The following is an 18,295-nucleotide window of genomic DNA, read 5'->3' as shown; positions in this document are numbered from 1 at the left end:
GAGTAGGTAGATTCCTCTCACTTTATTATGTTTGTTCAAAATCGTTTCAGTTATTCTAGGGCCTGTGCCTCTCCATATAAATTTTAGAATTTAGAACAAAAGATTTTTCAAGGTTAGAAAATGTTCACAATGTACTCCCGCCACCCTCATTTAAAATCTCTAAGTAGAAACAGCACCTTGGATCCTTGCTACCCCAGTCAGAGAAGAGTACAGGTGAAGGTCAGGAAAACTACCCAGCATTCATTCATAAAGTTGATGCTATACCTAGCAGAGATCTAAGAGATCACCTAGTCCCACCCTTACATTTAAGGAAACTGAGTCCTGATGTGGTTTTATTCCAAGGTTCAGAGCTAGTAAGTAACAGAGTGGGGAACAAAACATGCACAGGTGTTCTAAACTTCTAGGTTCCCCTGTTCCTCTCACCCTCCCACAGCTATTTCTCTTCTTGCTCCCCCTTGATCTTGGTTTCCTTCTAAGCCCCCTTAGCCAGGAGTGCAAACCAATCTATGTACAAGTAAGATTATCAATAAGATGCTAGAACTTGCTTTCCCTGGAATCATAAGTTCTTTGCCCCTGCACCTGAAATTGAAAAGGGAAGAAATCTCTACATGTAAACAGCACCTTTTACACCCGAGGACTGCTTCCTCCTGTTCTCCATCACACAAACACACACAAGTATGCTATGATCTCCCCAGTGTAAGGTAACATTGTGGAGGGCTAAATGATATGGCTGTCTGTAGGTGAGGGAATTCTTCCAGGACACTGAGAAGTTAGGCTGGACTTGAGAGGGCCACCTGAGAGGTTCTAATGTTAGACTCCAAACTTCTAAGCCAAGGGAGCCCCCATCCCATTAACCTTTTCAATTTCTTAATTACATTTCATTTTTTATAGTCTTCTCAATATCTGAAATAATCTTATTTGCCCAACTATTTATTCACTCTCACCACACCTGCCCTTCTCTTGAGGACAGAGATCTTTATAGATTCTTCAATGCTAGTGCCTAGAATATTGCCTGGCCCACAGCTGGTGTTCAATAAATATTTATCAAATTGAAAAAGAACAAGGCGAGAGGATGTGGTCACCTGGACAGCAACAGTATATACAGCTACAGTGATGAAGACTCTGAACTGGCACAGGGATGGACAGACAGGCCAATGGAACACAAAGGTCAGTTTTAGACATCTCAGAGACCAAAATGTAAAAAACAAGTCCATGAAAGCTTTAAAAAAAGGTAATTTAGGGGATTCTAGTCATGACCTGGGGGTAGAGAGTAGATGCATACACTTGAAAACATTAAAATTAAGAACTTCTGTTCAGCAAGAGATACCACCAAAGAAAGAAAAAGACAAGCCATGGAGTGGAAAATGATATCGGTGGCACATTAACCAACAACGCAATTGTATCCAGAATATGTACAATCAGTAAGAAAAAGACAACCTCATTGACAAATGGACAAGAGATTAGGTCAGACACAGCCCCAAAGAGAATATCCAAATTGTCAGAAAGCATTTAAAGGGTGCTTAGCCTCTTTAGACATTGGGGAAATGCAAATTAGGACCACAGTGAGTTACCTCTACCCACCGAGCAGAATGGCTAAAATTGCTTGACAATATCAAGCAAATGTTAATGAGAATATGGGGCAAAGGAAACTCTTACAGAGGGAGTGTAAACTGGCACAATCACTTTGGAATAATATTTGGCAGTGTGTAGTAAAGCTGAAGATATGCATGCCCCAATGACCCAGCCATTTCACTCCTAGGAGGTGCACCCAACAGAAATGCATGTGCACGTGCAGTAGGCACCTGGGCACAAACTGTCGTAGCAGCAACAGCTGACTGATACACACATTGTGGTATGCTGATTTAAGGTCATTGTACATAATGATGAAAATAAAAGAACTTTAGATGCACACCACAAGGATGAGTCTTGACATAATTAGAGCAAACAGAATGGCTAAGGTTTAAAGGAATACATATGGTTGTGTTTATGTAAAGTCCAAAAATAGGCAAAAATAAACTACATCGTTTGGAGGTACAAGTTAAGCAGTAAAATTATAATGAAGGCAAGGAAGTGAATATCATAGAAGTTGGCACAGAGGCTAGGGCCAGTTAGGAGGAAGGATTCTCGGAGCAGGAAGGGTAGTAGTGTGGTGTTTCTTGACTCAGGTGGAGGTTACTCAGGGTTTGTTTCACAGAAATATATTCTCTACACATTTGTGTACTATGCTTTTCTGTATGATTCTGTATTTCTCAACTTAAAAGAGCTTTAAAGAAACAAAGTGCAGGATGTGAAATCTTGGAAAATTAAAGCCTCTATAGATGGCATGATCATAACTATGCTAAGTATATAAAATTTGTTTATAGAGTGAAATCTGGAAGTAAATTTAACAAAATATTAAGAATGGTTGTTTTGGAATAAAAGAACTCTTGCTTCTCAAGAGCATTGTGGAAGGAAGAAATGGGAACACCGCTGAATTCCTTGCAAATTGCTCCTGGAATCACAGCCTGCTCTCCCAGGAGCAGCCACTAGATGGAGCCTCACCCCTAGCTCTAAGTTCAGTTTCTGTCCATTACTGCCCAGGGCTTCAGCTAGAGCAAACTTTTCAGAGCTTTCCCCACCCTCCCTTCCTGTGTTCATGTATCTGCCACTCTCTTTCCTTTGTACATGTTCTGATGCACAAGCATAAGAGGTCTTCTCACTCCTCCTGTGAGATTTGAAATAGAAAGAGGAATAGGAATGAACATTGATCCAGTACCTGCTTCATGCCTGACCCTTTCCTGGGCACTTTACAATCACCTCACTGCTCGCTAAACACAGCAGGCTGTCCAGGTGTTTGCTGAAACCCTCCGCACCTGCTCCGCCCGTAGACAACACCTCCTGAGCACAGGGACAATCTCAAGGGAATGTTGTTTTCCACTGTGTACATATATACACATATACATTTGTATGTATAGCACTGTTAAGTCAGTTTTATGATTATATTATTTAGGTCCTAATAATCTTTCAACTACTTGATTTTACTCTGCGTTAACTAACACTATAATGTCTTTATTTTTCAATCAAGTTCTCTATGTATTTCAGATACTCAAAAATTGAAAGGAGCAATGAGCAGCTAAGTTGGAGAAATGTCAGGAAGTGGGCACTCTTATATCCTGCTATGTGTTAATGGTCACAATCATTTCAGAAAGTAACCTGAAATCTATTCAAATTAAAAACACAGGTACTCTTTGGGACTTCCCTGGTGGTGCAGTGGTTAAGAATCCGCCTGCCAATGCAGGGGACACGGGTTCGAGCCCTGGTCCGGGAAGATCCCACATGCCGCGGAGCAACTAAGCCCGTGCGCCACAACTACTGAGCCTGTGCTCTAGACTCCATGAGCCACAAGTACTGAGCCCACGTGCTACAACTACTGAAGCCCGTGCACTGCAACAAGAGAAGCCACTGCAATGAGAAGCCCACGCACCGCAACGAAGAGTAGCCTGCACTCTCCGCAACTAGAGAAAGCTTGCGTGCAGCAACAAAGACCCAACGCAGCCATAAATAAATAAATTAATTAAAAAAACAAAAAACACATGTACCCTTTGATTGTGCAATCCCTCTTTTATATCCTGCAGAAATAAAAGCATCAATACCTCCGGACATCTGATCAAGGATGCTGCTGCAGCATTACTTACAATGGCCCCAAACTAGAAATTACCTCAATGTTAATCCATAGAAAAATAGTTAACTAAAATACTATATAGCCATACTACGAAATAGCATGTGACTTTCAACTAGGGAACAATGTATATAAACCCCCTGGAGGACTGTATTTGCCGTATTATCAAAGTAAACAAGATAGTTACAGAGTAATATGTGGGTATGATCCCATCGTGTAACCCTCTCTTCCCAAATCTCCCCCTTACAATTCTGTGTATGTATGGTGATAATGCAGATCACACACATAGACTGCTGACGTTATTTCCTTCTGTGGAATGGGATTGGGAGGTTTTGAAGGGTAATTGTTACCTTTTCTCTTCTACATCTGTACTGACTTTGTTTTTAACTTTACTAATAATAATTTTTAAAAATAAGTAACACAACAAGGAAAAAATGCTTGAAAGTTAATGTTTAACTCTTTGCAGACGAGGACATATGTTGAATAAAGTGACGCAATTTCAGCCGGTAGTGATCACTTCTGAATGTCTAACGCCTAATTCCAGTGTGTTGGGAATACACCCTGTGAACTCCCACCTCTCCCAGCTCGCTTTCTCCTGAGCAGCCCACGCAGGGCCTGGAGGCCGCAGTGAGTGCCCCACGCCTGTTGGTTACAGCCCACGGGGCCCTCGAGGTTGTCCCTGTGCCCAGGAGGTGTCGTCTACGGGCGGAGCAGGTACGGGGGCTTCAGCAAACATCCGGACAGCCTGCTGTGTTTAGCCAGCAGTGAGCTGATTGAGAAGGGGCCAGGAAAGGGCCAGGCACGAAGCGGGCGCTGGAGAAACGTTCTTTCCTATTCCTCTTTCTCTTTCGAATCTTACGAGAGAGAAGACCTCGTATGCGTGCGCATCAGAACCCGTAGGAAGGCTAGAGAGCCTGAGCGCAGGGGCGAGGGAGACCCTCGGAGCAGCTGGGTGGCTGACACCTGCCGCAGGCAGAGCGTGGCCGGCTCGCCAAAGGTGGGGCCTCGCCAGGACCCGGGAAGCAGCGCGCAGGGCGCCTGCACTTGGCCCTGCTCGGAGGCTAACGCTGAACCTGAGGCTCTTCCACACCAGCACAGCGCTGGGCACGTGGGAGACACTACACCTATTTGTCTAAAGAAGCAAAGGGGCGAGGGCACATGGTTGCAGGAGCGGACAGGGAAAACGGAGGTTTGCTTCCACAGTCCCAAGACTACGCTTTCCGGAATTTCCCCAAAGCTACCTCCTTCGGAGGGCAGCCTGACTCGTGAGAAATCCCAAGCTTGTATACCCTTTCTTGTGCCTGACCCACCACCCTGTTCCCCGTCGTGGGTGGACGCCTTTGCTTTGGGGGAGAGACCATTTTCTTTTACTAGGAATTTCAGAAGCACCAATAATCTCTCTCCTTATACTGAAACAAATTCAACTGGATCAGGTTTACATTTAAAAAATAAACCCATAAATATACTAGAAAACAACGTGGCGAAATTTCTTTTTTAAATTTCACAGCAGGGAAGAACGAAGGCTGACATAAGAAAGCCTGCCTCAATCCCCTGATACAAAATGGCCAAAGACTATGAACAGGCAGTTGATACCAACGGGAATTCAGACAGCTTGAATTATACAGGAAGAAAAGAGACCACCCAAAACTACAATGAAATGCCAATTCCCACTTGTTAGTTTGGCAAATTCCGAGAAACTGGTCTGGCTGGGTTGATTCAGGTGGGGCATTCATGTGTGTAAGTGGGACGGTCTCCATGGAAGGCAGACTGGCCTTCCTTTTCCTCCTCTCCCCTCACTTAGGGAAATGTCATGTGTGGTCCCCTCCTTCTCGTGCCTTAAAAGGTGAATGAACAGGTTGGTGTGAGTCACAGATAACTCACCTCACTCCCAAGAAGGTCCTTAAGCGAGGGTGCTGTGGTCAGGCCACAGGGATGCTGGCCTCTTTTCCCGCTCTCTTTCTTCTGCTCACCCTGGTCTAGTGCCTGCAGAGAAAGTAGGAGGCTTGTCCAGGCCTTGGAGGTCTTGGGGCTTCCAGGGGCCTCTGAGCTGCTATCCACATGGCTGGAGCTTCCAAGAGAAACCACTGAGATGGCCCTGCCCCTGCCAGGGTAGTGGAAATCCACCCGCTGGGCACCAGGCCTGGGGCTCTGGGGCTTGGGGCTCAGGGGCTTACAGGGCACGCCTTGGCTTCCATATGCCAGGCAACAGGTGGAGCTGGAGGGAAGGGTGTGTCTTATCCCAGCCTGCTGCCTCCCAGGACGGGTGGGTGACAAAGGCCAAGACTTTTCAGGAAAGTTACCTGAAGGTAGGTATTTACCACCTTCCTGAGTGCCTGTACATTTGATAGTTGGTTCACTTTTTCTCCTGTTATCTGAAGAGACCACATGGCTGGATGACAAAGGTATGGGGGAATGTGGGAGTGTCCAGTGATCTCTAAAAACGCAGTAGCTCTCCTTGTCCTCTGCCTGCTCCGCGCAATGGCTACTGGTGCCTAGTGGGGAAGGTCTGGGGGGATTCCAGATCTCCGGTTCCGGCACCAGGCTCACTAAGGAGGGCCTTATGGGGCCTTCAGCATCTTTGCTTTTCAGAACTGTGCGCCAGGAGGTCTGGTGCAGCCTGCTGTTTTTCTTCTGGTCCTTGAAAGAACCTGGAAAACATTCACCAGTGTTCTCTTTTTCTAAAACTTTTGACTCAAAAAAATTTGCAAAGGTCTTCTGAGCTGAGGCCAACCTCGCGCTGAGCCTTTTCTCTGGGGTTTTGAGTCTCTTGGCGTCGCAGCTTTCTGAGGACTGTCTTCTGCTACCGAGGTCCCCACGCGTCTCCACATGGCCCCTGTGCGTCGGCCCTGCGAGCCCTCGGCCTGCGCCCTGGAAGCCGATCTCGGGAGAGGCGCTGGCGTGCACGCCGCGGGGAGTCCCGACCCGGCCCGACGCGCTCTGCCCGCTGGCCGCCGGGGGCCGACTGTCCGTGCACAGCTCCTCGAGGCCGTTAGAACCCCCAGGGCAGCCCCCTCCCGGGCTCTCGGCGGCCGAGGGCTTGCCTTTCCGTAAGGAGGTCACCTTGGGAAACGCCAGCCGCTTCCCGGGCTCCCGCGAAGCCTGGCGGAGCCGGCGGGGCGGTCCGGGCAGCCGGAGCGCACGGGTGCGGGCAGGGGCTTGGGCGCCGGGCCGCTTGTCCGCACCGCCCTCCGCCGCGCGCACCCCTAGCGTGTCCTCGGGGCCCCGGGCCCCGGGCGCCCCAGCAGCTTCCTCCCTGGCCGCCGGGGTCCCGGAGCTCTGGCTGGGCCCCGGCGGGTTCTCTTCCGCAGGCGCCCCTGTGCTCAGCAGACCCCCTGCAGCGCGCCCTTGGGAAGACGTCTCTTCCCTCCCCGGGGGCGTCTCTTCCGAAGCCGCTTGGGGGCTCAGAACTATCGCAAGCTCTGCGGCTGGGGCCACCTGCTGAAGAGCCTCGTCGTCACCTCGCAGTCCGAGGGCTGCCGGCGGCAGCTCACACTCATTGCCGTAAGTTTGTGGTTTCCCAGCCTGGGAAACCACCCGTGGGGTCGCTCCAGCACCGCAGGGAGACCGTGGTCTCTCCTCCGGAAACTCACAGGACTGTGTTTCTAGAAGAGGACCCACTTTCCTCCTGGTGGCCTGCAGCCCTTTCTGCTCAACAGCTACAATGATGGGCGTGCCCTTAGAAGACGTGTCTGCTTTGGGCTCTAGCCGGAGGCCCTCTGCCAAGGGTGTGGCACCACCCTCGTGCCCCTGGTCACGCTCCTCACCACCCCAGGGGCAGTGAGACACGGTGACTGCTGCGACTCCTGAAACACCCTGCAAGGCATTTTTCGTGAAGTTGGGGTCTGGAACCACCACGTCTTCTGCTTCCTTTGAAGTGTCTGTCGTGCTTGATTTCAGGGTGGGCTCTGGAGCATCTGAGTGATTGCTTACTCCAGAGCAAACCCCCCAGCCTTTGTTGCACACCTGTGACCTGCTATTGCTGGGATGATGTGGGAACTTGGCCCTAGCAGGTGGCTTTCTTTTCTCACTGAGGATATACTTTGATGTGTAATTACTGGTTTGGTTTCCTGCCTCAACAGAAATGTCCTGAAGGTGCTTCTGTTTATCACTCACGTCCTCAGCATTTGGTGCCAGGCCAGCGCTTAGGGGTTCCTCTGTTCTGCTTTCTGGGCCGTGTCCCAACTTGCCCTCGGCTGGTACCGGCACTTCCTCTGCGTTGCGGCTCACCAACCCCGCAGTAAGGCATGAAGAGACTGGGCAGGACCTAGAGTCCTGTCCTGACTGGTTTTCCAGCCAGAGACTTTCAGAGGGCGTGTCCTGAGAGGCCCTTTTCCAGCTAAGAGCCCTGGGTTCATACTGATCCTCCAAACCAGGAGCCTTCCTTTGGGAAGCAGGAAGCAAATGAAACAGTTGGGTGGGCACAGGGTAAAGAGGGTGTTGTGTTCTTGGAGCCCGTTCTGCTTCTGTCGCTTCCTTCAGATGGCTCCCAAACTTCACAGAGTTCTGCCCTAGAGGATTCTCAGAGTATCTTAAGGGAAACTCTGCTATGGAATGGGCCCTGTTCAGTGTCGTCGTGTGCTGGCGGCAGTGCCTTGGGAATGCCTTGCCCTTGTCATCGGTCTTTTCTGGGGCGCTATGGCAAAGCTTGGCATGTAGGAGGCATGATGTCCCTAAAGGAAGCTGGCAGGTGGCATCAAAGCCGGGCTGGGAGCAGAGCAAGGCTGTGTTCAGTGCGGGGCCCGGAGTACTTCCCTTCCCTGTCCTGGCTCCCGGAGGGGCTGTGAGAGGCAGCTGGGTTCCCCTGTCCCTGATGTGGATATTCGGCCAGCTCCGGCCCTGTTCACAGCACCAGAGAAGAAAGGGCCAGACCACTGGGATGCCCAGATAACTCTCAGACCTGGATTTCTGAAGAGAAAAACCAGAGGACCCCCGGAGGTCTTGTCCAGTCACCGCCTTCGCTGGCGGGAGGCCGCAGCTGCCCGTGGGCCCCTGTGCACAGCCCCGTGTGCGGTCAGCAGTCCCTGCCGGCGGCGACTCTCGCTCCGGGCTGGCCACGTCCTCCCGAAGGTGCACGGCCCTCACTTCTCCAGCAACTGCAGCAAAGGCTCGTACCCCACTTTTGCAGGGCTCTTCCTTGAAGTCAAGGTACAGATCTAATTCCTCCTTTGGGTCAAGTCCAGGGACACCAGCTGAATGCTGCTCCTGAAGGGTTCCGGATGCTGGGGTGTCACGGCATCCCCTGCGTGCTTCTCTGTCCTCAGAGGTACCATCTGGAGTGAGGCAGATTACCCCTAGGAGGTCACCAGGCAGGGACTCTGTGTCGGAAGCACTTTCAAAGGGGTCAGTTTTTGTGTCTGATTGACTTTCACTCTGGTGGGACAGTGTCTCAAAATCATCGTGGTCTGTTTCCCGACTCCATCCCTGTTCCTCTGGTTCTGCAGGAGAAGGGGGGAGCTCCTTGTCTTCAATCGCACCTTCACCTGGCAGGTGTACACTTGGCTCTGGAGTCTGGAAGGGCAAGAAGAGAGGAGTCACAGACAAGGCCTGAGGACATCTGCACACATGTACACTGCACCTGCCTTTGTCAGAAGGAAGAAGGTTTAGAAATGTTTCATTTGTTCCCCATGTGAAGAGAAAAACCGGAAGACCCCCTGTGGTCTTGTACAGTCACCGCCTGTAGGAAGAGAGCAGTAAATATGAAGGGCTACCTTTTATTAGAACAGAAAAGAAGAGATGGAGCCAAACCCAAACAGTAGGGAGAAAGTGTAGCACATAGTTAAAGCAACCCTATTAAAAATCAGAATAGGCGGAATAAGCATGTGCAGTTTAAGTATGAACTGTTGTCTGAGTCATGGTGAGAAGCATATCTGTGCCTAATGTTTTCAGCAAGAAAGAGCAAATGAATATATGTTTGCTTTGTGTTCTGTTTGTTGTTATGTAACCAATTAAAGTCAAGGCTCTTACACTTAGAAGTGTTTTCTGAGTTAGGTTTGCTGCAGCCAAAAGAAAGAAAGAAAGAAAAAAACCCACACTCAAGAATTATTGAAATTGCAATCATATTTTGGGATGTTATAAATGCCTAAGACAGCTTTGAGAATAGGAGGAGAAGTAGAGGACTTGTGCAAGTATTTGCAGAGTTTCCTTCTCTCATTACACATTTTTCAATCAACTTGTTATAATATCATTTATATGCATCCATTTAAAGTGTATAGATCTGGGGACTTCCCTGGTGGTCCAGTGGTAAAGAATCTGCCTTACAATGCAGGGGACATGGGTTCGATTCCTGGTCAGGGAACTAAGATCCCACATGCCACAGGGCAACTAAGCCCATGCGCCACAACTACTGAGCTTGCGCACCTCAACTGAAGAGCCTGCGTGCCCACATGATCTGGAGCCCGCGTGCCACAACTAGAGGAGAGAAAACCGCAGGCCACAACTAGAGAGAAGCCCGCGTGCTGCAACAAAGAGCCTGTGCACTGCAACGAAAAAGATCCCACATGCCTCAACGGAGGTCCCGCGTGCTGCAACTAAGACCCGATGCAGCCAAAAAATAAAAATAGAAAAAGTGTACAGTTCTGAGCGTTCTGACAAATGTATACACCCATGTAACTACCACCATGATAAAAATCCTATTTCCTTTTCCCAAAGAAGTCCCTGACCCTCCCCAGTCACTCCTCGTCTTGAGGCAGGAGATAGATGGGCCCCAGGCTGAACAGCTGAAGTTTCTTCCCTGTGGACAGAAACTCCGTAACAGCAGGAGCGAGAGAGGAGGCTGGGCCCCGCCCAGATAAGAGAGAAAAAAACCCACATATTCCTCGTTCTCAAAGTCAAAGAGACCTTCCCGACTACACGTGTGCAGAAAGGCTCCTTGGGGGTCAAAAAGGGAGGGGGTGCCGCCCCATAGTAGGTGACGTCAACCTTCCCACAGGCCTCTTCGCTAGAATCCACCTTGGCTAAGAGATGTGCCCACACTCATGGGAGGACCCTGAGATGTACCAAATACAGACTCAGAATCAGGCAAAGCAAGATGACTGGCCAAGGGAAACCTGGAAGAAATGCCCCATAAAAGTGATTCAAACTACCACGAGGGCGTGACTTTCTCTCTGAGCCCGCCCGTGTGTCTATCCACACGTACTCTTTTTCCTCCTAATAAACACTTCACTTGCTTCACTACTTTCCGCCTCTATGTGGAAATTCATTTCTACACAGCTGACAGGCCAGGGCCTTGTCACTGGTTACTGGTCCCTGGTGGTCTAGTGGCTGGGATTCAGCGCTCTCACAGCTGCTGCCTGACCTCAAACTCTGGCCGGGAACAGAAAGCCTGCTTCAACCTCTGCAGGCCGAGGCCACCAGAGATCAATCTCCCCTCTTCCTCCCTGTGCCCTGTTTCTGCCACACAGTCTAGATTTGCCTTTTCTAGTTTCAGATGACCAGAATATGCAGTATGTATTCTTTGGGGCCTGGCTTCTTTCTCTCAGCATGATATTCTAGAGATTCATCCATGTATCATGGTTATAGCATGTATTATACATACAACAACACCTTGAACTTTGTGATCATGCTGTACCCAGCATTCAGTTCTCAGACACTCCAAAGATTCCCCAGGCCCAGAGTAGGACGATCCACTTGGCCCTACGTCTAGCTAAGGCTCCTTCGCACAAACTTGGTACAGAAGCCGTTCACTCAACCAGCCCTTCCCAAGCACAGATTCTGAGGACTTGTCATTAGAGGTTTCTCAAAATAAAATTGCTTTTAATCCTCTTTACCTAAGAGGAGAAAAGCAGACAAACACCAAAGCATGTGATGTGTGAGGTATTTAAGCTACAAGGTAGATTCAGAAAATCAGAAATAATATGATACTATAGTTTCGAATATGTTGCAAAGCAGAAAGGAGTTGGGAATAGGAAAGGAAACGTTAGAAGTCAAACCATTTGGAAAGCAGGGCTGTGTGGTGGCCATGTGATGTCCAAGAGGAGGGAGGAATTACGGAAGCCCCTGTCTCCCCCAAGTCCACTGCAGGCACGTGCTCCCGTGGTCCAACTCCCAGGTGGCAGGCCCCTCACTGTGTGGCAGGAACAACAGTCTCCGGCCTACAGGCTTCCCACGGCTTGGCGAGGCCAAGCAGGTCCGGCCGTGAACATGCCTTGGCAAGCATGGAGGCCTGTGTAATGGCAAGTCTGTGCTTCGTGGGCAGAGCAGTGAAAAGGGAGCAGGGGTCAGCTACAGGCTTCTGCTCAGTACCTCCTGCTGTCAAGAGCCCCTCCGTTCCCTCACCTCGCCGACCTGTTATTAAACTGGGAAGGGACCCCTTGACCATAGAGCATTTCTTCAGCCCTGTCATAGCTTGATGTCACCTCACAGACTCATATTGGCATCAATATTCACGTTTCAGGCCTAGAGAATTCCAGAGTCCCAAATTCCAAATGACCAATGATCTGGACATTGACTACGCCAAGATGTCAGAGGTCTCACTCCTGACCCCACCCCCTGCTCAGCATCGTGACCCAGGACACTGCCAGTTAAAGGAACTGTACTCCCTCCCTGGGTCTTGATGAGAGTCAAGCCTTTCTTTGACTTCCAGGTATTCGGGCAAGAGGTCTCACTCTGTTTCAATGAAAATAAAAAGCCTTTGTTGGGGATGGGGTGGGGGGGGACCCCTCTAAACTCTCTCAGATTACAAAATTGGTATAGTCTGTGCAAGAGCACTGGAAATCCAGCTTTAATATTCCTTAAAGTGTTTAAATGCTGAATATGAAGAGTACATTTTTTAAAAAAGCATTTGATTTGGTTGAATATTAGATTCTAAATCTTATGAAGAAAGGTTTTTTTTCCCCCCTGAGTTGTTTCAGGAGTAATTCTCAAATTCGTAATTTCTCAGCACAAATCCATATAATTTCAAGGTTATCCCTAAGGGATGGTCTGGGGGTTGAATCTACAGGCAAAAGTGTTCTTTTTGCTGAAGCTCAGAGTTATTTCTGGGGGTTAGGGGTGGATCAGATTTGAATGTTTTTACGCAGAAAAGCTCTCTTTATTTTGTCACAGGCCTGGCACTTCCTAATTGTCTTATCACTATAACTTTATGAGGCTTCAAACACTAGGGCAAGGTGTTTGGACTTTCTCCTGTAAGAAACAGAGAGCTGCACAGCAGTGGGTGTTTGCACAGAGGGGTGAGGTGGTGACAGACAATACCTTAGGGGGTTGAGAATGGTGTTGACAAATGGGCTCCAGCACCCTGCCCCCAACCCTCCTTTTACTTCTTCCCTCACCTGCAGTCACCGACAACAAGCCTCTCTCCATCAGAATTCCTGCCCCCATCCCCCAAAGCACCCCATCTTCTTCCCTTTTCAAACTCCTCAGTAATACAATTTACATTTTATCTCCACACTTCCTCATCTCCCATTCAGTCTTTAAAAAATATTAGTATTTGATGACAAGACATATCCCTTCTAAATACAAATTCAGTTGCAAGCCATTAGTTTTAATAGGTGGTATTTGCATTATCTTGCAGTTCTATTGTTTTTCTAATTTCCATTATGATTTGCTCTCTGACCCATAATTTATTTAAAAGTAGGTTTTTGTTATCTTTTTGTTTCTGATTTCTATCGAATTACATTGTAATCAGAGAGTGTGGTCTGTAAGATTCTTTGAGATTAGTTGAAACTGGCTTTCTGGCACAGTACAAGCTCCTGTTGAAACCATGGGAATCATTAGTTAAATCCATGTCACTTGTAATCTGCCTTCATTAATCAAAGTCATTTTAGTTATTGCTACAAAAGACTTGCATTTCCTCCCAGTGGCAATAAGCCTAAACAGTAAGATGTTTGCCTGCTTGTTTTGCAGATTCAGCTGTCTAGTTGAAGCTGAGCTGGTTAAGACCACATGGGACCCCGACCCTTCTACGGGGCCTGCTCCAGCGGCCGCTCAGTGACCTTTTGAATCTGCAGAGGCGGGCAGCTTAGTTACGGCTGCACAGAACTGCGATTATCACACCTTTTTCCAATCACCTTTGCCCACGCTGTATTCTTTAGCCAGTAAATACCCCGAGGCTTTCGGGAGGCGGATTTGAGATTTGGTCTGCCGTCTTCACGCTTGGCTGCCTGGCAAGTAAACGAATAAACGGTCTCCTGCTGCAAACCTCCCGTCTCAGCGTTTTGGCTTGCTGGTAGACGGCAAAACGGACCTGGTTCCGTAACACTGTTTCATAAGTGTTCCATGGGTGTTTGAAAAGATCGTGTATTCGCTACTTGTTCATTCAGGGTTTAATAATAGCTCATCAAGCTTGTTAAGTGTTAAATCCTTGTCAAATCCTCATAATTTGACTAGATTTTCATCTGCTATTAAGTACGTTGAAATCACCCGCTGTAGTGCTGCATTTGTCAATTTCCTCTTTTAATTCTGTCATCTTTCAGTTGACACGTTTCAGTGTTATGTTAGTAGGTGCATAAACAAGTTCTGGCTCTTTTTATTATTTCTTAGTAACTCTCTTTTTCCCTAATAAAAGTTTCTACTTTCAAGGCTGTCTTCTCTAATAAACCTACATCAACTTTCTTTGGGTTAGTATTTGCCTAGTATATATTTTTCCATTCTTTTTTTTTCAGTCTTTCTATGTTCCTTAGGTGTGTTTTTCATAACTAACATACAGCTGGGTTTTCAAGATCCAATATTTTAATCACTTAATCAGAGAGTTTAACCAGCGAGCATTTATTTGGGATTCTATCTATCACCATACTTCATTCTTTTTAGCTCCACCCCCGCCCCTTTTTTCCCCTGGGAATTTCCTTTTTTTTTTTTTTTTTTTTTTAATGTGAACTCAACAATGGTTTGTTTAAGAGCATATGTTTAAAGGAATGTAGAACTCTGAGAAACTGCTCCCGGGCTATAGTCCTCATTTTGCCCCAAATAAAACTTAACTCACAGCCCTCACGTTGTGCATTTTTCTAAGTTGACACTGCCTTCCTTTCTTTCTTCCCTCCTCCTTCTCTCCCTTCCTTTCTTCCCTCCCTTTCACTATCTTTTTTACAACTTTATTGAGGTATAATTGACATAAGTAACCACACATATTTCAAGTGTACAAAGTTTGTGTGAAACCATCATACATCTGTGAAACCATGACCACGAGCAAGATAGTGAACATTTCTCTTGCTTCCAAAAGTTCCCTCATGCTTCTTTATAATCCCTCCCTCTCATCTCCCTCCATCCCCAGGCAATCTTTATCTGCTTTCTGCTACTATAGATTAATTTGCATTTTCTAGAATTCCATATAAATGGAATCATACAGTATGTATTTTTTGTCCAGCTTTTTTCACTCAGCACAATTATTTTGAGATTCATCTATGTTGCATGTGTCAATAACTGGTTTTATTGCTAAGTAGTGTTCTGTTGTATAGCTATACCACGATGTGTTTATCCACTCACCTGCTGAGGGACATTTGAGTTGTTCCCAGTTTTTGGCTTTTCAAATAACGCTGTACAAGTCTGTACAGACGTGTGCTTTCATTTCTCTTGAGTCAATACTGAGGACCGGAATGACTGGGCCATATGGTAGGGGTATATGTTTAATTTCTTAAGAAACTGCAAACTGTTCTCCATCCCCTTTTACACCACCCCCAGCAGTATACGACAGTCCAGATGCTCCTCTCCCTTACCCACATCTGCTAGCGTCAGTTTTGTTAATTTTAGCCATCCTAGTATGTGTGAAGCAGTATCTCATTGTGGTCTTAATTTGCATTTTCCTAATAACATATGATGTTGAGCATCTTTACGTATGCTTTTTTCTATCTGTACATCTTTTCTGTGAAGTGTCAGTTCAGATTTTTTGCCCATTAAAAAAAACTGGGTTGTGTTCTTATTGAGTTGTAAGAATTCTTTATATATCCTAGATACAAGTCTTTTGTTGGATATATGTTTTTCAAATAGCTTCTTCCAGCCTGCAGCTTGCCTTTATATTAACATTTTTTTTAATTTTAAAAGCAAAAGGTTTTAATTTTGATGAAACCCAATTCATGGATTCCTTTTTTTCAGATCATGTTTTTTGTGTGTGTCTAATTTTAAAAACTTTGCAACGTAAAGTCACTAACTTTTTCCTGTCATTTCTTCTAGACTGTGGTAGACAGAATAATGCCCCTTTTCACTGAAGGATGTCCATGTTCTAATCTCTTCTGGAGCCTATGAATATCTAGGGCAAGAGGGACTTTGCAGATATGATTATGTTAAAAATCTTGAGGCGATTATCCTGGATTATCTGGGTGGGCCCCATGTAATCACAAGAATCCTTATAAGAGAAACACTGAGGCAGGAGAGTCAGGGAAGGAGATGTGATGAGGGAAGCAGAAATCAGAGTGATCCAAGGAGGGGCTACAAACCAAGGAATGTGGGCAGCCTCCAGAAGCTGGAAAAAGCAAGTAAACAGATTCTCCCCTGAGAGATTAGATCTCAAATGTTATCACAACAAAAAGGAAATGAAAATTTCCCCCCTAGAGCCTCCAGGAAAGAGCATGGCCCTGCTGACACCTTGATTGTGGCCCAAGTGATTGTCTGACAGTGCTAGTGTGTAGCAATGCGGCATGAACAGGAGGCCTGTGTAACATGTAACCATGACGCCTTCCAGAAAAAGGACCTGGGCTTCTCTAGGGGCAGAGAGTGGGTTACAGGTCTGTTTTTCTCTCTTGCCTTAGTCTACATTTCTGTCAATGGCTCCACAACACCAAGTGTGCTTATCTTACTAGATTTTGGGGAAGATGAAGTAAGGATATCAGAGCCCTCTGAAAATTCTAAATATTCTCCTAAACTCTAAGATATATTGACCACCTCATGTTAAACATGGAGACTAAACACCCCATTCTGTCAGTTCTCGTCACATCAGCTTGCTCACAAATACCTTGGGGACAGAAATTATATATCCTGCTATCGTATGTCTTGTTATCCCCCATAGTATCTAGCAGAAGCTTGGTACAGAGTAAACACAAAGAAAATATTGGAGAAATGTAGAACTATACAGAATCACCACTGCAACGATGATTATTCTAACTCTGTGGCTGTGAGCATATAAGCATTTTATATCCACAGGACATTTTCCCAAATGTGATATTCAAAGGTACATTCAGATTTACATGCACATCTTCCCATTATTGTGTGCACTAGAACTGCGCCAACAGATACAGTATCTTCTTGTTTTGAGTTTTCCAATTTGTGTGAGAATATTTTAATACAGAAATGAAATATTGTATTATTCTACTTGAGTAGAGAAGTTTTTTGTTGTTGCTGTTTTTGTGGGTTTTGTTTGTTTGATTTTTTGTTTTCTTTAGGAAACTCACTCAAATAATTGGAATTAAACTGCAGTTCCTCTGAGGCCTCCGGCGAGAGGGGTGACTCTCCTCGAGGTCATCTTCTGGTGGTTCAGGAGGCACCGTGATCCCTCCAGGGCATAGTTCAGGGCATGGCACACGAATGGTAAGATTTTTCCAGTAAATGTTTTGTCAGGTGAATAAGGAAACAGAAGGCAGTGACAGTTACACGGTGTGGGGTGGGGAGAGGCTAAAGCAGAACCAGAGGAAAGTTGAGGAGGTCAGAGGTACCCAGAAGTTTTTTTCTTGCCTTAGTTTCGGAGCAAGTTTCCGTATTACCCACAGTCACATTCGCTCACTTAGCAAACCTCACTCCTCACAAAAGTCTGACATTTGAACCTGAGCTAATCAGGTTTACCTTTCACTCTCTGAAAGATGTGGGTTTCCAGGTCAATTATTCACACTGACAAGGTTCCAAGGAGGATGTATTATTCCCTACACTGTCCAAGGACTCAGGCAGTTTCTACCTCATTGCACCTAAAGTACATACTTCTCACCCATTTGTTAGACAAGGTGACAGGACTTCTACCTGGAAGTCCTTTCAGGCAGTCAATATGAGTTACAATATGATCCTGGGAGTATTACTGTTATGTTTATTTAAGAATATTTCTAGAATCCCAATTGGCCTTTCCCCTTAACTAGCCCCAATTCTGTACTCTCAGGCTGGATTTCCACATACACCAGAAACTATTTTCAAAGGTCCTGTAGTTACCTGCTGCTTTGTCTGATTTTTCTGGGAGAGCACGGGTGCATTTGCCAAATTCTGGATTCAGGGTCGCTTAAGAAGTTGCCATTTACTAGGAACTACTACGGGCCAGAAACTGCACCAATAAAAGACACACAAAACAAAGCCCCTCCTATCAGAGCAGCTGTGAACTAACAAGGGAACAAGCACTACACAACTAGCAAGGGTAAAATGGTACAAACAAGAACTGTCCACACATAGGAAAATGAGTAATTTCAGGGCGAGGAGGGTCTCAAACGGTGTACGTTTGAGCTGCGATGTGAGTGATGGCGTTTCAGGGGCACCAGGGGGAGAAGTGTGAAATGGGGAGTGGATGAGTGAGTAAGGCCACCGTGGGGCAGAGTCGCAAACACTGGTCCTCAGGGCTCTCCATTTTTTCTAAGTCAAATCTTTGCTACCCTGCGCTCATCTTTGCTACCACACCTCTGTCTTATCATTTAACACATTGCATTGCACTCATCAGTGTCATTTAATAATATCAAAGGCTGGAGGTGCCCAGGGAACCAAGCAGACCTCGTCACTGCCCCCATGACACACACAAACACCAAA

At 46.7% G+C, this 18,295-nt stretch overlaps 1 protein-coding gene and 1 long non-coding RNA gene across 6 annotated transcripts in view; one reads left to right on the top strand and one right to left on the bottom strand.

The window, feature by feature from the left end:
• Positions 1 to 14,102, top strand: part of LOC118898120 — a 65,984-nt gene extending 51,882 nt beyond the window's left edge. The window contains exons 2-3 of the long non-coding RNA XR_005020622.1: positions 12,051 to 12,239; positions 13,499 to 14,102. This is a non-coding gene — a long non-coding RNA (uncharacterized LOC118898120). The remainder of the gene's footprint in view (positions 1 to 12,050; positions 12,240 to 13,498) is intronic.
• The window catches only part of ARHGEF4 (Rho guanine nucleotide exchange factor 4), a 269,889-nt gene that overhangs the window by 137,406 nt on the left and 114,188 nt on the right, over positions 1 to 18,295 (bottom strand). For all 5 annotated transcript variants that reach the window (XR_005020621.1, XM_036858085.1, XM_036858084.1 and 2 more), the window contains exon 2: positions 5,540 to 9,166. Coding sequence is in view for 4 of the 5 variants with exons in the window: in XM_036858085.1 (XP_036713980.1) it covers positions 5,540 to 9,166 (3,627 nt within the window). In the remaining variant the exon portion in view is untranslated. The remainder of the gene's footprint in view (positions 1 to 5,539; positions 9,167 to 18,295) is intronic.

This window comes from Balaenoptera musculus, chromosome 7 (assembly GCF_009873245.2).
Source record: "Balaenoptera musculus isolate JJ_BM4_2016_0621 chromosome 7, mBalMus1.pri.v3, whole genome shotgun sequence".
Classification (NCBI taxonomy): domain Eukaryota; kingdom Metazoa; phylum Chordata; class Mammalia; order Artiodactyla; family Balaenopteridae; genus Balaenoptera; species Balaenoptera musculus.
Note: the sequence above shows the minus strand (reverse complement) of the source record. Positions and strands in the feature narration are given on the sequence as shown.